The sequence below is a fragment of the Salvelinus alpinus genome, chromosome 1 (assembly GCF_045679555.1).
Source record: "Salvelinus alpinus chromosome 1, SLU_Salpinus.1, whole genome shotgun sequence".
Taxonomy (NCBI): Eukaryota; Metazoa; Chordata; class Actinopteri; order Salmoniformes; family Salmonidae; genus Salvelinus; species Salvelinus alpinus.
In genome coordinates this window covers 28154556-28179225 of record NC_092086.1, presented here as the reverse complement: position 1 = coordinate 28179225, position 24670 = coordinate 28154556, and the positions used below count along the sequence as shown (strand labels likewise).

Sequence of the window (24670 nt, the reverse complement as noted above, 5' to 3'; positions counted from 1 at the left end):
TTTTTTTAAGGTATCTGTGACCAACAGATACATATCTGTATTCCCAGTTGTGAGATCCATAGATTAGGGCCTAAATAATAGATTTCAATTGACTGATTTTGGGTCATATGAAATGTTACAATTGTTTCATGCAGCATTTTTGTTCAAGATATAAGTGTTTGTAGTGAGTAAGTGCTGTGCCTCTCTCCATTCTAGCATGGCTAGATCATAGGCTGTGTTTACACAGGCAGCCCAATACTGATTTTATTATTTTTTTTATCACAATTGTCCTTTTGAGCAATCAGATCAGCTCTCTTGCCAAAGATCAGTTCGGCGGCCTGTGTAAACGCAGCCTCAGTCGTGTATCATATGGATCTGATCAGTGGGCCAGATAGTGATGACCCTGATAGTGTCGTCTCTTCTGTGTTGTGTGGTAAAGTAGACTGCCCCGAGGAACCTGAAGAGAAGGAGGAGGCACCACAGCCCTCTGCCCCCTCGGGAGCCGCCACCAACGCAGCCGCCCCCTCCGGCCGAAGAAACCCCCCAGGGGGCATGTCCAGCCTCATCCTGGGTTGAAGTCTGCTTTTGTTGGAACGTTTTTATTTTTGAAAGAATTGCCCCCATTTCCCCCTTCCCCACCTCAGTCCCACTGTCTTATACAATCCACCACGTCCCCTCTGAGCCATGGAATTTGCCCCCCTTCCTGCCAACCCCCTCATGTTTTTACACTTTTTTTTGTAATTAAAGAGAACAGTTGACAGAAGCACTTTATGTATCTTTCTCCCCCCATTTCAGTCCATCCTGTAGTGTGCCTATATTGCGCCTGCTGGAAAAGGCATGACGTTTTTGCTTGTCTCATTCTCGCCCTGTTGTAAATGGTAAAGGAAAGTATTCAAAAAAGATTTGATGCGTGAATTTCTAAATACAATAAAGATTGATATGAATTTGTTCATTTTGCTCCTGGTTTTATTTTTATCGGAGGAAATACGTATTTTATGTGGATCTCACGAACGTTTTTAGTTATGCATGGCATACCACACGGATAATTTACTGTAAGCCAACTCTTTGAAGCCAAAAGTGAAACATCTGAGTAACGATTTGGTCAGCCTGTTTTTTACAGATAAATCCCATTTGACATGTTAAGACACTTCCAAAGCACTTTTAAAAGAATGTCCACATGGTGGGGCTGATACTGTCTGGAACACATTGAGCATTGGAATGACTTGCCCCCTCCTTCCCACTGCAGGGAATAGTCAAATGAGGGTGAACCACAAAGTGAAAGTATTTCCCCCAAGTGAAATGATTTTCTTGGCTCGTGAGATTTGCCATGAGGACTGGGCTATAGGGACATTGGAATCAAATTGTAAGTATTATTTTGTTGATTAATGCAGCCTTAACTTTTGGTCGTGACTTTGAACAGTCTAGAAAAACACATGACACACCCACAAATGTTTGTAGAGGTGTTCACTAACAGTAAAATCACACTATGCTCCCAACAATTGAATGGGTAAACCCAAGAACAATTGTTTCGGGCAATGCAGTGATTTTTTTATTTATTTTTATTTTTACTCTCACTGTATTGCCTGTCTTATCTAGTGCTCTAATTTCATTTTCTGCATTGTTGATTAGTGCCCGTAAGTAAGCATTTCACTGTTAGTCGACAAGTATTATTTGACAAGTAAAATTTGATTTTTGCCAAAACGTTGGTTGTTAGGTTTACTCTTTAAATTGTTGGGAGCGTATATAGTGAGACTTTATTTTTTTTACATTGACCTTGCTCGCTTAGTAAGCAAAAATAGCATGTTGAGTCAATGCTTGTATTAGTCAATGCATATTATTCAGGCTATCCACTGTTGCTCTCTGATTAATTTGTCTCAACCACTGATTGTTGTCAGGTGTGAACCCTTTCCTGTGGAGAGACCACTGTTTCTCAGAACCACTGTTTTTCTACTAAGGAGAAAGGCCCTAACATGGCGTTGGTCTTCAGCTTGTCCACTCATGTTTCTCCTCATCACTGGGATGGAGACATCCAAAAGTAAGCCATTATGCAGGCACAATTTGTAGTACTTCTACCAACACCATAACTTCCAAAATACTCACATCGAATGGTCTAGGAGTTTTGTTTCATCCAAACTACACTTGTCAGTTGTAACATTTTCTGTACTACAGTCCTGTTTAATTTAGTTATCTATTGCTTAAACAGGTCTAAGTCAGCGCTCAGAGTTGAAGGTAATCAGGGTGGAATCTGGGAAGGATGCAGTCCTAGAGTGCTCTGTGAAGTTCAGTGATGAATCCCCTGGTAATGTAAACATAGAGCAGGTCGTGTTCTGGAGGCTGCACCAGAATGGTAGTCACAAAGGTGAACCTGTGTTCAAATACAATCAACAATCCTCCAATCCCAGGATGCCGCAGAGCCAAAAATATCAGCATTCCATGCCACCTGCCAATGAGAAAGACAACGTTGTGTCCCTGTTGGTCAAAGAAACCCAGCCTGAAGACAAGGGTCCATATGAGTGTGTGGTGAACACTGACAGTGGAAACACAAATTGTAACTTCATGCTGAAGGTCACAGGTGACTTCACAGGTGAGCTCAAAGCTTTTGGAGTCCAACGTTTATAGGTAGGGCCCTGAGTATTTCCCAGTCGGGAAAAACTAAGTGCTTTACACATAGTTTTGAATTCAAAGTGCCTTCCTCACACCCTTACACTGACCATTTAGTATTCTCCTTTTTGCATCATGATTTCCACTGTGCAGAGGATCCATCAAGAATTCTTGCTTTTCTATCATTAACCTCTATTAGTATCCAATATAAATTGACTTACCTACAAACATGACCTAATTGATTGCATCCCTGAATGTGACGTGATTTTCATTTATAATGATTCTGATTTTGTGTGTTACAGTACGAGACCAGCACCAGGTTCCTGAAAATCCTGCGAATCGAAAGGAAATTCCAAAGAACAGTTACATGAGTGTGGCTGTTGTATTTGTGGTAGTAGGCTCTCTTGCCATTGGACTGCTGCTTCTTAAGCTGTTTCAAGCCAGAAGACTCAGACAACGTGAGCACCCGGGGTCATGTCCATTAGGGCACACTGTTGCAAAACGCTTCAAGAAGTTATTCAGATTGTTCCTCCCCATTTCAGACTGCTTCTTTCCTTTTCATGCCTAGTGAACATGACCCTGCTTTTCACAGTCTCCGCAGAGAGGAATGCAGATGTCTGGGAAGATTAGTAGAGTACTTTCTGTTCTGGCTAAATGCCAGGATGTTGCTGTAGAATAAGTGGAATGGTGAACTAACTCCTCAGACAAGATGACTTAGTTTAGTTGTTGTTGTTTTAGTTCTCTATTGCTCTCCTTCTCCTCCCCAGATGGGAATTCAGGATTTGTTATTCTATTGTCCGTAACAAATCACAAACCATGGTAGAGCACACAGTATCAACCCCTGTAAAAGGTTGCTTCTGGTTTCTCTTTCCAGATGAACCAGTGACACAGGAAGACTCTGTGGCAGAAGGTATGTTTGAGTATATTATATTTGGCTACCTAATGGAAGAGGGATCCCTGTCAAAACGATCAAATTCATAGTCAAATGCAGTTTATAAAATGCTATGTATAAAATGTGTATGGTAAAATGGGGTATAACAGTGTTGCTATTCCTGTTGTCCCCTATGGAACCAGAGCCTGAGGATACAGCAGTCCCAGCAGAGCACGACTCCAGGACAGGACTGTTTCCGTAGCGACAGAGTGTTATCAGGAGTGTTATGGGCTGTGTTATGATTCTGCCACTGTAGTTATAAGTATTCAACCCCCGTAGATTTCTTCACATTGTGTTACAATGAGGAATTCAAATTGATTTAATTGTCATTTTGGAGATGGGATTTTGTCCTGTGTTTTGGTGGTGGGGTGTCGGTGTCATTACATAAAATACTCTGTCAAAGTAGGCAAAAAATTAGAATATTGTTTTCAAAGATGAATGAAAAATTAAACACTAAAATACCGTTACTTATTCTTGGGTAAGTCTCATAACAGCTTTGCACACCTGTTTTATGCAATATTTGTCCATATTTAAAAATGTCTTCAATCTGTGTGAAGGTGTTGGGTGTCTTTGCTAGACAGCAATTTAAGTCTTGCCATAGATTTAAGCAGATTTAAGTACATAACTGTAACTTGGCCACTCAGGAACATTCACTGTCTTCTAGGTAAGCAACTCCAGTTTATATTTGGCTTTGTGTTTTAGGTAACCTGCCAAGGCAGGTTATTGTCTGACTGAACAGTGATTGCCTCTACCGGTGTTGGTGTGAAGCAGGTTTTCCTCTAGGATTTTACCTGGGCTTTGCTCTATCCTGCTTCTTTTTATCCCGAAAAACTCCCCCAGTATGTGCTGATGTCAAGCATACACATACCATGAATCAGCCACCTCTATGCTTGAAAATAAGGAGTCAGTTACTCAGTGATGTTTTGGGTTTGCCCCAAAGGTAATTGCACCTATATCTAAAAGTGTATTTGATCATCTTTTTTTTGCAGTATTACTTTAGCACCTTGTGCAAACACAATGCAATCATTTTTGTAATCTTTTCGCTGTCAATTAGTTTATTCATGTGGAGTCACTCCAATGTTGTCGATCCATCCTCAGTTTTCTCCCATCACAGCCATTGAACTCTGTAGCTGTTTTAATAAAAACACGAATGGCCTCATGGTATTTGTATTTAATAAAGATCCCCATTAGTTCCTGCCAAGGCAGCAGCTCCTCTTCCTGGGGTCCAGGAACATTAAGGCAGTTATATACAATTTAAAATATTAAATTTCATAACACTTTACACAACACATTAAGTGTGTTCCCTCAGGCCACTACTCTATCACTTATCTACAACACAAAATCCATGTGTACGTGTGTGTCTGTGCCTGTATCTTCACAGTCCCTATTTTAACATAATGTGGATTTTTACCTGCTTTTGAAATCTGAGTCTATGGCTTGCATCAGTTACCTGATGTGGAATAGAGTTTCATGTAGCCATGGTTCTATGTAGTACTGTGTGCTTCCCATAGTCCACATATGTCAGAGTCAAGGCCCGCGGGCCACATCCGGCCCGCGAGAAGGTTTTTTACGGCCCCTGGGATGATCTTGATTTATTATTAGAACCGGCCCGCAGACCGCAGCAAGCCGGCAGCCCGCAGATCTTTTACACGCACCAATACTACATTTCCCACAATGCAACGGTGACGCACCGAGCAGTAGGCTGCTTCATTTCAATATTTATTGGCACAGCAGTCGTCAGCATCACAGTAAAATTAACTTTCAGATACCCATCAAAAATGGCAAAACGGAAGGTGGACACTGAGAACCGGGGGTTTCAAACAAGGTGGGAGTCGGAGTATATGTTCACGGAGGTAGCTGGAAAACCTGTGTGTCTTCTGTGTGGAGAAAGTGTGGCGGTACTGAAAGAGTATAATCTGAGACGACATTATGAAACGAAACACGCGGACAAAAACAAGAATATGGACATGGAACAAAGGCTACAAAAGGCAGAGGAATTAAAACGAGGCCTCAAATCTCGACAGGCTCTGTTCAAAAAAGCCAAATCACAAGGCCAGGCTGCTGTCAAGGCCAGTTTTATTTTGGCAGAAGAGATCGCTAAATCAGCCCGGCCATTTACGGAGGGGGATTTCATCAAAAACTGCATGATTAAAGTTTGTGACGAAGTTTGCCCAGAAAAAAGGCAACTCTTTTTAAATGTGAGTCTGAGCAGAAACACCATTGCCGAGAGAGTAGACCAGTTGTCCATCAATCTAAAAGAGCAGCTTGTGAAAAAGGGAAAAGATTTCATTGCATATTCCTTGGCTGTGGATGAGAGCACCGACATTTCTGACATTGCCCAGTTGTCAATTTTCATCCGCGGAGTGGACTCCAGCCTAAGCGTGACAGAGGAGTTTTTGGCTTTACGTCCTATGCATGGCACAACTACGGGGCATGATTTGTATGAAGAGGTGTCAAGATGTGTAAATGAGATGGAGCTGCCTTGGGAAAAACTTGTGGGTTTGACAACCGACGGAGCACCTGCGATGTGTGGACACAGGAGCGGACTGGTGGCGAAGATACGGGAAAAGATGCAAGAGGAAAACGCGACAGGTGAGCTGACAGCTTATCATTGTATCATACACCAGGAAGCGTTGTGCGGTAAAGCCTTGAAAATGGAGCATGTAATGAGCATCATCACGCGCACAGTTAACTTTATCAGAGCCAAAGGTTTGAATCACCGCCAGTTCAAGGCATTTCTGACGGAGTTAGAAACGGAGCATGGTGATTTGCCTTATCACACAGAGGTGCGATGGCTAAGCCAGGGAAAGGTGCTTCAAAGATGTTTCGAGCTTCGTGAGGAGATTTGTCTGTTCTTGGACAGCAAAGGGAAAGACACAACACAACTCCGAGACGAAATGTTTCTGTGTGAAATGGCTTTTCTGTGTGACATTACGAGTCATCTGAATGCAATGAACTTGCAGCTGCAGGGTCGGGATCATGTCATCTCTGATATGTACAGTACAGTGAAGGCATTTAAAACCAAACTGACTCTGTGGGAGACGCAGATGCGGAAAGAAAATTTGAGCCACTTTCCCAGCTGCCAGACCATGAAAGAGAAGCTCTCTACCAGTGCGTTCCCGAGCGCACAGTTGGCTGATAAAATAGGTATGCTTGCCGCTGACTTTCGACGCCGATTTGCTGACTTTGAAGCACAAAAAAGCAGGTTGGAACTGCTCGGTAACCCATTTGCTGTTGACGTGGAAAGCTCACCACCAAACCTCCAAATGGAGTTGATTGACCTCCAATGCAATGATGCACTGAGGGCAAAATATGCGGCAGTGGGTGCTGCGGAGTTCGCCCGTTTCCTCCCCGACACAATGCCCCAGCTGCGCATCCAGGCTGCTCAAACGTTGTCTATGTTTGGCAGCACATACCTGTGTGAACAACTGTTTTCTTTGATGAACCTGAACAAAACATCACACAGAAGTCGACTTACTGCTGAACACCTCCACTCAATTCTGAGGATTTCCTCAGCTCAGAGCCTTACCCCGAACATTGATGAACTTGTGGAAAAGATGGGACACCACCAAGTATCACCCTCAACCTCAAACAAGTGAACATTACTGTGCAATCACATATTTAGAGTTTTTACTCAGTTCAAGTTTAAAAGTTAAAGTTTAATATTTGTTTTCACTGCATGTTACTTCTCCTTAAACAAAGTGTTGTTTTTGATTAATAGATTTTTGCACTTTATTTTATTGTATTTCAATCCAATTATATTTTAAAAATATTTCAGTTGAGTGGATGATAGAAAATTGCTATTATTGTTTTTTTCTTTGAAGTAAATTTAGCCCACTTTTGCTAAAATAGAAAATATAGGCTACTGATGGTGCCTTGAATACCGGTTTCTTTCATTTAATGTTCATGTTATGGGGATTTTTATATAAAGGAAATTTGTCTTTTGTGTCTGTTGAAAATTAAAGATTACTGACAGAGCCATAAGAAAATATTGCTTTATTTATCTGATCATATTGGAATATATTTGTTAGGTTTTCAGTAGGTTCAATTAGGTTCACTAGACTATATGCGTCATTTAAAAAATTTTCAATGAACATTCGAACAGTCCGGCCCTCGGCTTGTAGCTAAATTTTTTATTTGGCCCTCCGTCCATTTGACTTTGACACCCCTGCCATAGTCTGTTCTGGATTGTAAAGAGACCTTTGGTGGCATGTCTTGTGGGGTATGCATGGGTGTCCGAGCTGTGTGCCAGTAGTTTAAACAGACGCCTTGGTGCATTCAGCATGTCAACACTTCTTACAAAAACAAGTAGTGATGAAGTCAATCTCTCCTCCACTTTGCGCCACGAGAGATTTACATTATTCATGTTAACTCTCCATGTACTTTTAAGGGCTTGTCGTGCTGCCATGTTCTGTGCCAATTGTCATTTTCCAAGGTCCCTCTTTGTGGCACCTGACCACACGACTGAACAGTAGCCCAGGTGTGACAACTAGGGCCTGTAGGACCTGCCTTGTTGATAGTGTTGTTATCAAGGCAGAGCTTTATTATGGACAGACTTCTCCCCATCTTAGCTACTATTGTATCAACATGTTTTGACCATGGACAGTTTACAATCCAGGTTTACTCCAAGCAGTTTAGTCACCTCAACTTGCTCAATTTCCACATTAATTACAAGATTTTGTTGATGTTTAGTGAATGATTTGTCCCAAATACAATGCTTTTAGTTTTTGAAATATTTAGGACTAACTTATTCTTTGCCACCCGTTCTAAAACGAATTGCAGCTCTTTGTTGTGTTGAAGTGATTTCACTCGCTGTAGTAACTGACGTGTATAGTGTTGAGTCATCCGCATATATAGACACACTGGCTTTGAAAAACATTGATTGCCTGATTCTACCTGGATTATGTTGGAGAGGCTTCCATTAAAGAACAACCTCTGTGTACTGTTGTCAGGTAACTCTTTATCCACAATATAGCAGGGGGTGTAAAGCCATAACACATACGTTTTTCCATCAGCAGACTATGATCGATCATGTCAAAAGCCGTACTGAAGTCTAACAAAACAGACCCCACAATCTTTTTATCATCAATTTATCTCAGCAAATCAAAAGTAATCTGTGTAAGTGCCGTGTTTGTTGAATGTCCTTTCCTATAAGCGTACTGAAAGTCTGTTGTCAGTATGTTTACAGTAAACTAGCATATTTGGTCAAACACATTTTCCCCCAAATGTTTACTAAGGGTTGGTAACAGGCTGATTGGTGGGCTATTTGAGCCAGTAAAGGGTTCTTTACTATTCTTGGGTAACGAAATTACTTTAGCTTTCCTCCAGACCTGATGGCACACACTTTCTAGTAGGCTTAGATTGAAGATGTGGTGAAAAGAAGTGTCTATCATACGCTATTATTTTCAGTCATTTTCCATCCAAGTTGTCAGACCCCTAAGCAGTTCCCTCCCTATCCTGCAGCTCAGTTCAGAAGGACTGACACTGGTGTGTCTGGGCCAGTAAAAGCTGTTGAGGGGAAGACGGCTCATAATAATGGCTGTAATGCAGTCAATGGAGTGGTATCAACCACTTGGAAACCACGTCTTTGATGTGTTGGATACCATTCCATTGACTCCATTCCAGCCATTACTATGAGCCGTCCTCCCCTCAGCAGCCTCCACTGGTCTGGGTGGTTTAATACATTATCCACAGCATTTATTAACTTGACCATGCTTAACGAGATATTCAATGTCTGACAAGCCCCACCTGTTTTGAGCACCACACTTTTAGGTTAAAATTATATTTATATAATATATTTATTTTTGGTGGGGGGCTTGGAGGCGGCAGGTAGTTTTGTGGTTATGTCTATATAGACCTATACAGTAGGTCTATATGAATAATTATATATAAGTAGACATGCACTCATAATTGACTAGCTCATATAAATCACCCACAAGCTACTGGTGGCTGAAAATACAATCATCGCGGGATGAACGAGTGACGCATTACCCGGCAAGGGTGGTCCATTTAAAAATCATTCCTTCCTCCCTTGCCCTACAAGTGTATACTCGTCAGACGTCATGATACGTCATCAGAAGTGTCCACTTAATTTGATGGCTGAGGGGATAGGGTGTGTCTTGGACTGTAACCATGGTCTCTTTTTTTATTTTTTTTATTCAGGCAGCTCCAAAATGCAGGTGTTTCGGCTTAGCTCAGTGCTTTCAGTGGTGGTGGGAGGGCTAGCCACCAGAAAATACAGTGTTGTGCTTGATTGGCTCAGTTTTCTGTCACTCATTGGACAGTACGTCATCCCCAATTCCAAGGTTAGAGCCCATGCCCCATGGGTTCTGTCATAGAGTTATATTAGAAGTGCCCATCCAAGAAGGCTCAAGGTCATTGGTCACAGAATGACATCATATCTACAGTAGCTTTGATTGGACTGATCATGTCAACATCTTACTTTCCAAGTCTTAGCTAGCAGTCATCATTAGTTGTCGACAATCTACTGGCAAATCCTTTTTAATCCTTGTCATACGAAGAGAAATAATGAAGAGAAATTATAGATAACATGTATCGGTGCTCATCGGCCACTGTACATAAAGATTGCACAATCGCAAATTCAACAATGAGTCATTTTTAAGGAACAAGTGGCAAACTGCAAGCGTTGCAAAGAAACCACTAACGTTAGTCTGCTATTCAATGGAGTGGCAGTGTTCCCCCACTAGTTCCCACCATAAATCCAGAGAATGCCCTACTTTGACAAAATTTGCCCACAAAGGACTGCTGCGCCACCTTCACAAGGTGATTCCAAAAATGTATTGTATGCTGCTGCATAAATGATGTAATATGCAAGGGAGAAGTGTATACTGTAGCTAAGAAAGTAATACTAAGTGTATGTTGTGTAGTAAGCTGTTAGTAGCCCATGTGCCTCACCCTAATATTTTGGTCTCTTTTCACCAACACAGTATTGTAAAAACATCATAGTTGTGGTGCTTGGCTTGCACGTGCTAATTCAGCACACACAACATTCTATAATAGAGTTGTGTTATTTGACGTGTCACATTAAAAGCTTATTTAACGCGTCAAATAGTGTTATATGACGTATCTTTTTTGACACGCAAAGACCCAAACGGCATTCAATGTGCCTCACAGGGAGTACACTAAGAACGGCCCATGTTCTGAATTCTGTCTCTGTACATTTCAAAAGTGCTGAACAAATAGTTATATTGACTACGTCTGTCGTCGCTTGCTCATTAATGTCTTAATCGAAATTACGGATAGCCTTTTATCCGCTTGTTGTCCCCTTATGCCATAGTTTGTACATCTCAATTGTCAGTAGAAACCACATTTGTTTACGCAAGTCTGCCATATCAGCAGTAAATGAGGCTGGCAGTAAACTTAATCTTGGCGGTAAGTATTCCTCTTGTCCAGATGGGATAGGGCAGTGTGATGGAGATTGCATCGTCTGTGGACCTATTGGGGCGGTATGCAAACTGAAGTGGGTCTAGGGTGGCAGGTAAGGTGGAGGTGATATGATCCTTGAAGAGTCTCTCAAAGCACTTCATGATGACAGAAGTGAGTGCTACGTGGCGGTAGTCATTTAGTTCAGTTATCTTTGTCTTCTTGGGTACTGGAACAACTCTTCAACAACTCTTCAAAAATACTTATTTTCCACCATAATTTACAAATAAATTCATAAAAAATCCTACAATGTGATTTTCTGGATTTTTTTTTCTAATTTTGTCTGTCATAGTTGAAGTGTACCTATGATGAAAATTACAGGCCTCTCACATCTTTTTAAGTGGGAGAACTTGCACAATTGGTGGCTGACTAAATACTTTTTTGCCCCACTGTACTTCACATTTGGTCATAAATGCCCCTCTTCTCCTAACACTGTCAATACTATTTACCAGTCTTCTCCTAAACACACACATTGCTTATCATATCTTGCAATATATTACACAATCTATTGCAAATCTAACGGGTTCCCCCCCCTCCCCTTTCCCTGTTATCAGTTTCACAGTGGTCACAAGTTGTCTGCCACAGTTCCTCGTCTGTTAACAGTTCCTCGTCTGTTAACTCTCTGAACCACCCATCCCGGAACCGGGATCATTGTCATCAGAAACGCTGACTAGCATAGCCTAGCCTAGCGCCACAGGGATATAATATAATATAATTTCATGAAATCACAAGTCCAATATAGCAAATGAAAGATAAACATCTTGTGAATCCAGCCAACATGTCCGATTTTTACAGCGAAAACACAACATATATTTATGTTAGCTCACCACCATATCCAAAAAAACACAGCCATTTTTTCACAGCAAAGATAGCTTTCACAAAACCCACAAATAGAGATAAAATGAATCACTAACCTTTGAACAACTTCATCAGATGACAGTCATATGACATCATGTTATACAATACATTTATGTTTTGTTTGATAATGTGCATATTTATAGCCAGAAATCGTGGTTTTACATTGGCGCCATGTTCAGAAATGCATTCAAAATAGCCAGAATAATTACAGAGAGCAACGTGAAATACAGAAATACTCATCATAAAATTTTGATGAAAGATACATGTTGTACATATAATTAAAGATAAACATCTTGTGAATCCAGCCAACATGTCCGATTTTTAAAATGTTTTACAGCGAAAACACAACATATATTTATGTTAGCTCACCACCATATCCAAAAACACACTGCCATTTTTTCACAGCAAAGATAGCTTTCACAAAACCCACAAATAGAGATAAAATGAATCACTAACCTTTGAACAACTTCATCAGATGACAGTCATATGACATCATGTTATACAATACATTTATGTTTTGTTCGATAATGTGCATATTTATAGCCAGAAATCGTGGTTTTACATTGGCGCCATGTTCAGAAATGGCTCCAAAATAGCGAGAGTATTTACAGATAGCCACGTGAAATACAGAAATACTCATCATAAAACTTTGATAAAGATACATTTTAACATATAATTAAAGATGCACTGGTTCTAAATGCAACCGCTGTGTTAGATTTAAAAAATAACTTTAGTAAAAAGCACAGCATGCAATAATCTGAGACGGCGCTTAGCCATTCTCCGCCATGTTGGAGTCAACAGAAATACGAAATTACATCATAAATATTCCCCTTACCTTTGATGATCTTTCATCAGAATGCAGTGCCAGGAATCCTAGTTCCACAATAAATCGTTGTTTTGTTTTATAATGTCCATTACTTCTGTCGAATTAGCAACTTTGGCTAGCATGTGTAGTTCACGTGTCCATCCAAATTTACGCTAACGAACGAAAACTTCAAAAAGTGATATTACAAATCGAATAAACTGGTCAAACTCAGTTGAGAATCAATCTTCAGGATGTTTTTCTCATATATATCCAATAACGTCCCAAACGGAGAATTTCTTCATATCTATATAACCGATAGCAAGGAAGGACATCACATGCGCAGTGTGCGTGGCCAAGAACTGGCAATATGCCTGACCAGTCACTCCAATGGCTCTCATCCGGTCCCACATCAGGCTAGACGCTTCATTCCACGTTCTACTGCCTGTTGACATCTAGTGGAAGGCGTATGAAGTGCATACAGATCCATAAATATAAGACATTTGTATAGGCGATGCCCCTCACAGCGACCCATTTCAGAATTTTCACTTCCTGTTTGGAAGTTTGCCTGCCATATGAGTTCTGTTTTACTCACAGATATAATTCAAACAGTTTTAGAAACTTCAGTGTTTTCTATCCAATAGTAATAATAATATGCATATCATATGATCTAGGACAGAGTACGAGGCCATTCAATTAGGGCACCAATTCATCCAAATGTGAAAATGTCGCCCCCTAGTTCTAAGAAGTTAACAGTTCCTCTTTTCCTATGCACATGTGATTCAAATACATTTCACTCCATTACACCGTGACAGGGTGGAATACTGTTAGTTATTGCCTTAACATTAATTTGAACGTATAAATCATTTAGTCATTATCTTACCATTACCAAACATATAAATCATATGAATTTCTATAACAATCCACCCTTTGACTAAATATTATACACACAATTACACATCTATTTTTATTGAAATTATCAATGTCACCCAAAATCAACCACACAAAACCAATATATGTATTTACATCTTATCCTCATTAATGACTGTCTTAGGCCTACATCCAATCATAACTCTTCTTGTCAAGATTTTCGTCATAATCTTCATTAAAACGTCTAAACATAAAAAATGGGTTCATCCAACATGGGCTCCTCGTAAGTGAAGGAACCAGAATCATCTACTATGTTTGGAGGCATGTATTCATCATCCCACAGGCCAGAGCTCGGAATTGGTCCGTATCTCACCATCTGTTGCGTCATCGACCTCTCCAGAGTCCTGGAAATGAGACCTCTCACACAGGGAATCAAACAGCACCCACATAATACCAACACAGTCATACAGCTGAAAGTTGCCCATAACACAGTGATTATGACATTTTTCCATTTACCAAACATACTGTCAAACCAATTTGTCAGAGAATGATCCACCCCAGATTTCTCCGCTAATTCGTGAGCTAATGTGGTTAAACCAGCCAGGGCCTTGGTCACTGATCCGTCAGGAGCTGTGTTATCGGGGATGAAAGTGCAACATTCCAATCCGAATATCACGCACACCCCACTCTTCTCAGCTAGTAACAAATCCAATGCTATTCTATTCTGCCATACCATCAAACTAGATGCAGCTGTTTGTTCTGCCAACCCTTTTATTGCATCTCTAGTATAGTTGATGAAACGCTGTTGGTTATAGTAGATATAATTTATCCAATCTACATTTTTGTTGAGAGTTGACCACCAGAAGGTGCTTGATTCCAATCCAGCCAATATCTGATTCCTAGCTTTGAACTCATCAGGTACCCCCCTTGGAACTCCAATGCTATCAATGTAAACTCTATTGTCAAAAGATCCTGGCGGAGCACTCCTTCTCTCTCTCCTACCTGGCACTAGGTCTTTGTGTTTGATAAGAGTGAAGGGCATGCCTAACTGTACTAATGCACAAATACCGGTCCAATTTGTAGGCAGGTTAGGCCACAGCTTCATACCTCCACACAACCACCAGACATCCGCTCTAGGCCTTTTTAGCTGTATACTGAATCCACTCCAACGACAGGTTAGAATCCCCAAACCCAGTCTCCACCTCAATCACTTCCTTAAGATCTTTTGTCTGAACTATCTGCACCGGTCCTTGGCTCTGGATGACTGCACTGGTAATATCCGTTTTGTCAGGGGAACTGCTTGGATTCTGACTGGCCATAGAACTATCACCGGCTCTAATCTCTGCTACCCGGAATGGTACTGTAGTGTCGACCGAAACCTGGTCAAAACCAACATACCATAACCCTAGATCCTCTTTCTTTACATTTTTAATGGTAATTCGTACCTTTATGCAATACTTCCCTTGTTCCGGATTGCAGTCAAACTCTCACCTTTACTATACTCCATCTGCTTCCATATTGGGAGTGTGGGTTTACATAGCCCTCCCTCTCTGTGCGAGCTATGACCTGCTTTCATGAGTTACACGGGGACCTGCACAGATATCTTCCATAAAGGCCCATAGTTCTAGACTGCCAAGAGGTTAGGGACCCCATTTGGGCTACATATAACTCAACTGAGACATCCTTCCCTAACTCTACTATCACTTCCCTTCTATCCAGTTCAAGTGACCTTTATACTTTGGTAATACAAAATACTCATCGTCTACGCTATGGGTCAAGTTACCACCTTCTGCCTTCTCAGGTGGGTCATGGTGTATTAGGAATATGGCTCCCACAATCAAACAGCTCAGACCAAGCAGCACTCCTGTAAAGCCCCACCCCTTCCCGGAGAACATATCATCAGCCAGAGGCCAACCCATACTTTCACTTCTATGAAAGCACACAGGGAGGATAGGGCGGGTTAGGGAATCTTCGTTAGAGAGGTAACCCCCGAACCTTATTGGTATTCGGTTCTTCTATCTCTGTGATTGTTCGACAGTGTCAGTGTGTCTTACCCTCTCGCAATGTGTGACATGAACCCAGGTAGCTCTTTCAGCTATTCTCACCGCGAAGGCAGTCACCAGGAGTACTTGGTATGGCCCCTCCCACCGTGGCTGCTTCCAGTCCTTTTTCTTTAGTGATTGGACCCAGACCCAGTCTCCTGGCCGAATCTTGTGTGTAATCTCCTTCTGTAGTTCTCCTGTTGGGCATAAAATCTCGGACATACGGGTTTGGTTAACAAACATTCTTCTCATGTGTTCTGCTAGTATATCTTCAACTTCTATGTCTACCGGTTCTGGTCTCCCTAACTCTGGCATTCTATATGGTTTACCTGATTAGCTAAAATGTAATCCATTATTTAAAGAGATAGATCCTAGTAAACCATCTCTAGGGATAATATCTGGACCTAATATTTTAGCTACCCTAATCGTGTCCATCAAGTAAGTTGGGAACGCTTCTACCCATTTAATATACGTATCTATTATTATTAAACACCACTTCTTTCCCTCACTTCGGAATAGTTCAATGAAGTCCATTTCCAATTGTTGGAATGGATATTCTACACCCCAACATTTTTTTTTAAAGTAGTTATCCTATAGGCCACTAAGTCTTTCCTCACCTGCTCTACCAGTCTTTCCTAACCTGCTCTACCACCTGCTCTACCAGTCTTTCCTTACCTGTTCTACCACCTGCTCTACCAGTCTTTCCTTACCTGTTCTACCGCCTGCTCTACCATCCTCCCTGTTGAGGATATCTAAACAATGACTTAGGCAGTATGGGTAACTTATCATGATACCAAATACCGTTCTTATAAATTGCTCCTAACTTCTCCCATTTCAAAAATCTCTTTTACTGGTGCTCTAGACTGACACTCTTTCAATATAGTTTTGTCTATGTTTACTTCCTCTTTTAACCCGTGCTACTATTTCTGCATGTTGTGCTGGATAGTTTCTCAGTAACGACTCTGCTTCCAAAACTTCTGTTTCTGTAACTACAGCATATCCTGTTGCATTAGTGCCATCAGGATTCTTTCTTGATGATCTATCTACAAACATAGTCAGTTCCCCATCAGATAAAGCTAGATCAGTCAAATCGGGTCATGGTAAGACAACTTTCTCAGTTTTTGTTACACAATCATGTGGGCTGCTGATGAAGGAATTTGTTTCCTAAATGTTCTTTAACCAATTTAATTATTACAATGCAAACACTCTGTCCGTTTAAGAATTTGTAAGATTCTTATTTGCATAAAATAGACAGAGACCCGTGTCCAAATTAATCAAAAGCGTTTATTCTCGAGAGATCTCTGACGGGCATATACAAAACCGTTATTTTTATCCCTTCTATTACTAACGCACATACATACACACTAATCTGGATTATCTCTTGAAGTTTTACCACAGTTTATTACCACTTAGCTGACAGTTCCAGTCCCCACCCCCCAGATACGGAAAACCTGTAGGGGCTTGAGCTGTCTAACCATATCTCCACAGAGTTATAGCTTAGTCGGTTCAAACATAGGTTAATGATCCACAGAGTTTTCTTTAGGCACACACACAGACATTCCTTTCTACCCCCCTACATGCTACCTAACCTCTAATCCTAATGGTTAAGTTTCTGGGTAGAATTATTTAATAATTCTAAAATAATTATAAAATATCCTAACAGCTGCCATATGTTGCAATAGGAACTAATGTGGAGGGGTTCAGAGTAGTACAATCTTCTATTGTCAAATTAGGCATGTTCAAAATAATGATCATACAAGACAGATGTCTAGCTGGTGACATGTAAGCCATTTTATGTTCTAACAACAGTATGGATACGACATGTGGAACTTTTAAAGTCAAATCATGATAAAGCACAACAGATGCCGAGTCCTCAAGTGCCTGAGCTGCTGTCACCACAGACTGCAAACATAGTGGCATTGCTTGGGCTACTTCATCTAATCGGGAGGAGTAGGTGACGTTGTTCTGCTAAGAACACTAACAGAGCTAGAGTGTCCGCTTCACAGCCCCTCTGGGAGGGATTCGCCACCAATATATTGCCTACACATATCAACATTTGGCTTCCACATGGAGGATCATTACTGTCCCATTACTGTCAATATCAAATAGGGTTTCTGTTTCCAAATATTGACCAACTGTCTCACTGTCTCCCTGTTTTCACTCATGGATTTAAGAAAAATCAACATGTCTATGGTAGTAATCTCGAAGATTATTACATAGTTAAACTTAATCATCTCGATACTCTCAATGATCCTGGATCACAACAGATGCCGTATATCCCTGTCAACTTTCTACTATTTCAATAAAAATCTTCTAATGATTAAATAAAGCCAAAACGAATGCTAAACATAGCATATGTTTTCTGTACTCATGAAATCTCTCCTTCAGGAGTCCACTGTATTTTATCTAACAATAACATGGGTGGATCTTAAATCAGTCTCATCAATATTTTAATATATATTGCATAGTGTGGGATCCATTATCTACAGTAATTTACCATCCCTAAGAACTGCAACATATTTATTTTCATAATTAATGAAATTAATTTTAACGCTTATAAAATCACAATTTTTCTATCTCAATCTATTTTCCTGCCCTGTTGGCTTAAAATATGTCCTGTCAAAGGACCGTATCCTCCCCCATTTTTAACACATAACTCTCCTTATCAATTTCACGAATGACCTTGAAATCAGTATTGCAAATGACCTTAAATTCTCCATCCAAATAGCTTTCCAATGAGGGTGATCAATCCACAATGGAAAGTCATGATATAGGTCAAGAGAATTCACGTATTTAATTAAAACTCAGTAAATAAAAACTTCTAAAATTACATGTAACTCACTCACTCTCTGCTTTCGCTCTCTCTCTTGTTCTCTCTCTGTCTCTCTCTATCTTGCTCTCGTTGTCTCTGTTTCTCTCTTTCTCCTTCTCTGAATTTAGGAATAATTACTATTGTGACTCTTGATACGTTATTAGGTCTCACACGTATACGAGTTACCGCTTCTTATGACTTTTGACTGGTCAATAAACCTCTCACACGCACATCATTTTCACCCTGCTGATATCCTTCTTGAAACTTTCTCTCTTTCTCTACACTTTCCTTCTTGCCTTCTTTTCCGGGCTTCAGACAGCCACACCCTGGCTATATCTAACCATCGACCTGCTGTTTCCCTTGATTATCTACACACGTCTATTGTATCTGCTTTATAATAATTCCAACTTTCCTACATTCCATCAAATTCATACTTCTTTCTCCATTTTGGACCAAAATAAATATTTATTTTATCTTTTGATTCCATATATCGTTCATCGCCCATAAGTTCTCCACATCCATTAGAACCTTTACTTCCTATTTTAACCTGGTTCTGTTGTGTTATGACTATTAGTTTGGATCTATGATTAGTTTATCTTATTTCGTTTATTTCAAATCTATTCATTTGGATCTATGATTAGGTTACCGTGTTTCGTTTAATTCAAATCTCTCGCCTCTCCTCCGTTTTGGACTTTATTTCAGTATTGTCTTTTGAATCGGATCTATGGTTAATTCACTCTTGTTAATTGACCATTTGAGTTATTTTGTTCGCATAGAATTACCGTCCTATCTCACAAAACCTAGTTTATATCCTCACAATTTAGGACTTTATTTAGGTACGTTTTTTGAATTGGATCTATGGCTAATTTACCACATATTAATTAACCATTTTTAGTTATCCTATTTGCACAAAATCACCGTCCTATCTCACAGTACCTATTTAATATCCCTTCTTAATAACCTCTCGGCCATCCCTCACAGACCTCAATTATTAAGCTAGTTTTATTTATGGTAGTGCACATGTACCTCAGGTCATCGCGGACCTGCTCCCTTATCGATTTTGGTTAATACACAAAGTAAAAACCTCCTAGTGAATCTGTTTAGAATAACTAAGCTCCTATTATTGATAAATTCTAAGTATTTAGAACATCAAATCAAAGATATCTTAAATCATTCCCCCAAATTCGTGAATAAAGATTTACTGACCTTCGTCTCGTAGGCTGGGAAAAGCAGTGTGGGTTAGATTCCGTCACCGTCTCTGCTGACCTTAGATATATACCGGCCTGTAATGGAACCCTAATGTCAGGGGAGAGATATTTAATTTACTGGTCAACGACCTGTCCGTGCACGGTTTTCGGCATGGTACCTTCGGACGGCAGGGACAGGTATTGGAATCCGGCTCCGAAGGACCAAATTGTTACGAGAATTATGTTATCAATGTTCATAAACTGAACTTCAATTAAACTACTCGGTCTGCAACCCAGATTCTAGTTGAATGAAACAGACAGAGTCCCAGCTTACAATAATCAGAATGTTTATTCACGAGAGCTCTAAATATCATACAATGCACATTGGGTTATATACTTCACATTTGGTCATAAATGCCCCTCTTCTCCTAACACTGTCAATACTATTTACCAGTCTTCTCCTAAACACACACATTGCTTATCATATCCTGCAATATATTACACAATCTATTGCAAATCTAACGGTTTCTCTCCCCCCCTGGGTGGGGGGACCCCTTTCCCTGTTATCAGTTTCACAGTGGTCACAAGTTGTCTGCCATAGTTCCTCGTCTGTTAACAGTTCCTCTTTTCCTATGCACATGTGATTCAAATACATTTCACTCCATTACACCGTGACAGGGTGGAATACTGTTAGCAATGTTATTGCTTTAACATTAATTTGAACGTATAAATAATTTAGTCATTATCTTACCATTTACCTTAAACATATAAATCATATGGATTTCTATAACAGTTGTCCTTGCTACAACAAAAGTGCTACTATTGTCAGATACATCATATTTTCTATCAATTCAAGGTTTGGATGATATTTACACTGAACATAAATATAAAAGCAACATGTCAAGTGTTTGTTTCATGACCTGAAATAATAAATCCCAGAAGTGTTCCATATGCAGAAAAAGCTTATTTCTCTCATTGTGCACAACTTTGTTTACATCCCTTATTGTGAGCATTTCTCCTGACAGGTGTGGCATATCAAGAAGCTGATTTAAACAGCATGCTCATTACACAGGTGCACCTTGTGCTGGGGACAATAAAACGCCACTCTAAAATGTCCAGTTTTGTCACAATGCCACAGATGTCTCAAGTTGACGCAGCTTGCAATTGCCATGCTGACTGCAGGAATCTCTGCCAGAGCTGTTGCCAGATAATTGAATGGTCTTTTCTCTACCATAAGCCACCTCCAATGTCTTTTTAGAGAACTTGGCATTATGTCCAACCGCTGAGCATGTGTATGGCGTCTTGTGGGCGAGTGGTTTGCTGATGTCAATGTTGCGAATATAGTGCCCCATTTGTGGCGGCGAGGTTATGTTATGGGCAGATAAGCTAAGGACAACGAACACAATTGCATTTTATTGATGGTAATTTGAAAGCTTAGAAATACCATGACGAGATCTCAGGGCCAATTTCTTTGAAGGTATCTATGACCTACAGATGCATATCTGTATTCCCAGTCGTGAGATCCATAGATTAGGGCCTAATTTATTTATTTGAATTCACTGATTTGGGTCATATGAACTGCAATTCAGTCAATTATTTTAAATTGTTGCATGCAGCATTTATATTTTTGTTCAGTATATAATAGTGTTTCTGGTGAGTAAGTGCTGTGGCTCTCTCCATTCTAGCACGGCTAGATCATAGGCTGTGTTTACACAGGCAGCCCAATATTGATTTTATTCATATTTTTTTTTACCACAAATTGACTTTTGAGAAATCAGATCAGCTCTCTTGCCAATAATTGGGCCAAAGATCAGTTTGGCTGCCTGTGTAAACGCAGCCTTAGTCGTGATTCATATGGATCAGATCTGTGATCAGTGGGCCAGATAGTGATGACCCTGATAGTGTCGTCTCCTCTGTTGTGTGGTAAAGTAGACTGCCCCGAGGAACCTGAAGAGAAGGAGGAGGAGGCACCACAGCCCTCTGCCCCCTCGGGAGCCGCCACCATCGCAGCCGCCCCCTCCGGCCGAAGAAACTCCCTAGGGGGCATGTCCAGCTGGTAGTAAACTTAACCTGGGTATGTGGTAAGTTGATCCTCCAGACAGCGGAAGTTAAGCTTTCTACACATTTCTGTACTGAATTAAATATTACCACTACCTTTATAAAACCATGTCTATCTTTATTTTCCAAACACAATTCAATGCGAATACTTTTTTGTCTTTTAATGATTTTAAGCATATTTTATCACAAGCTTAACACCTTACAAAGGCTTTGTACTTTAAAAAAAATGTTTTAACATAGGCCAGGCCCTGTTGTCAAATCAAAATTGAATTTGTCACATGCGCTGAATACAACAGGTGTAGACCTTACAATGAAATGCTTACTTACAAGCCCTTAACCAACAATGCTTTAAGAAGTTAAGAAGAAAAAACGTGTTAACATAGATAATAAAAGTAACAAACAGCAGCAGTAAAATAACAATAGCGAGGCTATATACAGGGTGTACCGGTACAGTAAATGCGGGGGCACCATTTAGTCAAGGTAATATGTACATGTAGGTAAAGTGACCATACATAGATAATAAACAGAGCAGCAGTGTAAAAGATGATATGATACAGTATCACATAATTCCATGCCAGCAGATTGGATAATTAATATAGCATGATTGGTAATGTAAGTCATTCTAGAGTTCCAAATTGGCCTACAATCCCAGCATGAATGCCCACTGTCATTGGTGCACGTGAAAGTGTAATAGCACGAGGACAACATGTGTCCGGGTCGGAATGTAAAGTTATAATTTAATTAATCCCAAGTTAAATCAAAGTCCCTTGTTTTAGTTAGAAACCACAAATGTAATAGTTCTGATAATACAATATATCAAATTTAAAACACTGAAAGTAAGCGGCTTGACACAGGTTTAGGTCTACCTTAAATGCTTATCCAAATAACTGGTTGATTCAGTCATGGGTGAAGTTATGTTGGGTAAAGCAAAATAACTAAACATTTAGGGGAGAGTGAGGTAAGTTGATCCAAAGGGGTAAGTTGAGACACCCTTGTTTCTTGGAAACCATACAGAAATCATTTGACCAAATATTTAGGAAGAGGTAATCCTTTCATGGAGTCTGTGACGGAAGAAACCACATGGAAAAAGTTGTAAGCAAGTTAGGTCCAAAAAAACAGATGTTCACCAAGTCAAATGAATTTGTGTTAGAGCAGGGCTGCCCAATCCTCTTCCTGGAAATCTACTGTCCTGGAGGTTTTCAGTCCAACCCTAATTTAGCATATCTGATTCAGCTAGTTAAGGTCTTGTTGAGCAGCTAATAAGTAGAATCAGGTGTGTTAAATTAGGGTTGGACTGAAAACCCACAGGACTGTAGATCTCCAGGAAGAGGGTTGGGCAGCCCTGTGTTCGAGGTTTCATGGCGCTTGTATCTAAACCAGGAGTGGGCAATTCCTGTCCTTGAGGTCCTGATTGGTGTCACAGTTTTTCCCCAGTCCCAGCTAACACACCTGACTCCAATAATCACATAATCATGATCTTCAGTTTTGAATGCAATTTGATTAATCAGCTGTGTTGGCTAGGGATGGAGAAAAAAATGTTACACCAAATCAGGCCCTCGAGGACTGGAGTTGCCCACCCATGATCTAAACCAAAGTAGATGATTTTAAGGTTGTTCTACATATCAGTTGGGGTCTCTCTAAGCTTCAATATGAGGTCGTAAACCTAGCATACTACCTCAATTAGCCCGACTAACCAGTGCCTGTATATAGCCTCGCTACTGTTATAGCCTCGCTGCTGTATATAGCCTCGCTACTGTTATTTTTCACTGTCTTTTTACTGTTGTTTTTATTTCTTTACTTATCTATTGTTCACTTAATACCTATTTTTTACTTTTTTTTAAATCACACTTGGTTAGGGCCTGTAAGTAAGCGTTTCACTGTAAGGTTATACCTGTTGTATTTGGCGCACGTGACAAACTTTGATTTGATCAAGACAAAGGAGATGATTGTGGACTACAGGAAAAGGAGGACCAAGCACACCCCCATTCTCATCGACAGGGCTATAGTGGAGCAGGTTGAGAACTTCCTTGGTGTCCACATCACCAACTATCATGGTCCAAGCACACTAAGACAGTCATGACGAGGGCACAACAAAACCTATTTTCCCTCAGGAGACTGAAAAGATTTGGCATGGGTCCTCAGATCCTCATAAGGTTCTACAGCTGCACCAGAGAGCAACCTGACTGGTTGCATCACTGCCTGATATGGCAACTGCTCGGCCTCCGACTGCAAGGCACTACAGATGTACTGGGCCGTACGCACTACCATCACTGGGGCCAAGCTTCCCGCCATCCAGGACCTCTATACCAGGCAGGGTCAGAGGAAGGCCCTAAAAATTGTTAGACTTCAGCCACCCTAGTCATAGACTGTTCTCTCTGCTAAAAGGCTTCTTAACAGCTTCTACCCCCAAGCCATAAGACTCCTGAACAGCTAATCAAAGGGCTACCCAGACCCCTCTTTTACTCTGCTGCTACTTTGTTTATTATCTATGCATTGTCACTTTTTAACTCTACCTACATGTACATATTACCTCAATTACCTTGATGAAACGGTGCCCCGCACATTTACTGTACCGGCACCCCCTGTATATAGCCTCGCTATTGTTATTTTACTGCTGATGTTTGTTACTTTTATTATTTATGTTAACATGTTTTTATTCTTAACTTTTTAAAGCATTGTTGGTTAAGGGCTTTGTCGTGTCTTTGGCTATGCCGGATTAAGTAATATGACATGCTATTCTATAAAATAATTTCTCTGTAATTAATATTACCTGAATAAGCTAATTAAACTGATTAAGCTAATCAGGTAAATAATGAACTAGAAAGTTGGGGCACCATGAAAGAATGTTTATAGAGCTGTTATCTTCCGAATAAACTCTTAGATGTAGTAAGACCTAGTAATCTTTTACATCAATAGCAGTCAATATTTAATCGTCACCTTATTTAGTCTCATCTGAAAGTTCTTGGTTATCTTCACGAACCCTGGCTAACAAGTTGAATCATCAATACAAAATTTGGTTTGATTATTTATTTACTAAATACCTAAATAATCACACAGAATTACATATACACAGAGTGTATCATACAT

The 24670-nt window shown here is 40.2% G+C and overlaps 2 protein-coding genes across 6 annotated transcripts in view; both read left to right on the top strand.

Moving 5' to 3' along the window:
- The window catches only part of LOC139582665 (jupiter microtubule associated homolog 1-like), a 31558-nt gene extending 9958 nt beyond the window's left edge, over window positions 1-21600 (top strand). The window contains exon 5 of one of the 4 annotated variants that reach the window (XM_071413157.1): window positions 21458-21600. In XM_071413157.1, coding sequence (XP_071269258.1) covers window positions 21458-21585 — 128 coding nt within the window. In that variant the 3' untranslated portion in view covers window positions 21586-21600. Of the gene's footprint in view, window positions 1-418; window positions 930-21454 lie in introns of those variants that run through there. The other 3 variants (XM_071413073.1, XM_071412990.1, XM_071412904.1) reach the window with 3 other exon arrangements.
- LOC139582556 (uncharacterized) lies at window positions 1217-4670 on the top strand. 2 transcript variants are annotated; one of them, XM_071412774.1, is made up of 6 exons: window positions 1217-1342; window positions 1875-2014; window positions 2183-2551; window positions 2883-3038; window positions 3455-3490; window positions 3655-4670. In XM_071412774.1, the coding sequence occupies exons 2-6, from the start codon at window positions 1978-1980 to the stop codon at window positions 3711-3713; spliced, it is 657 nt and encodes a 218-aa protein (XP_071268875.1). In that variant the 5' UTR covers window positions 1217-1342; window positions 1875-1977; the 3' UTR covers window positions 3714-4670. The 2 variants fall into 2 exon arrangements, with proteins under 2 accessions (XP_071268875.1, XP_071268797.1); XM_071412696.1 differs by having other exon boundaries at window positions 2183-2563.
- Window positions 21601-24670: the final 3070 nt, after the last annotated feature.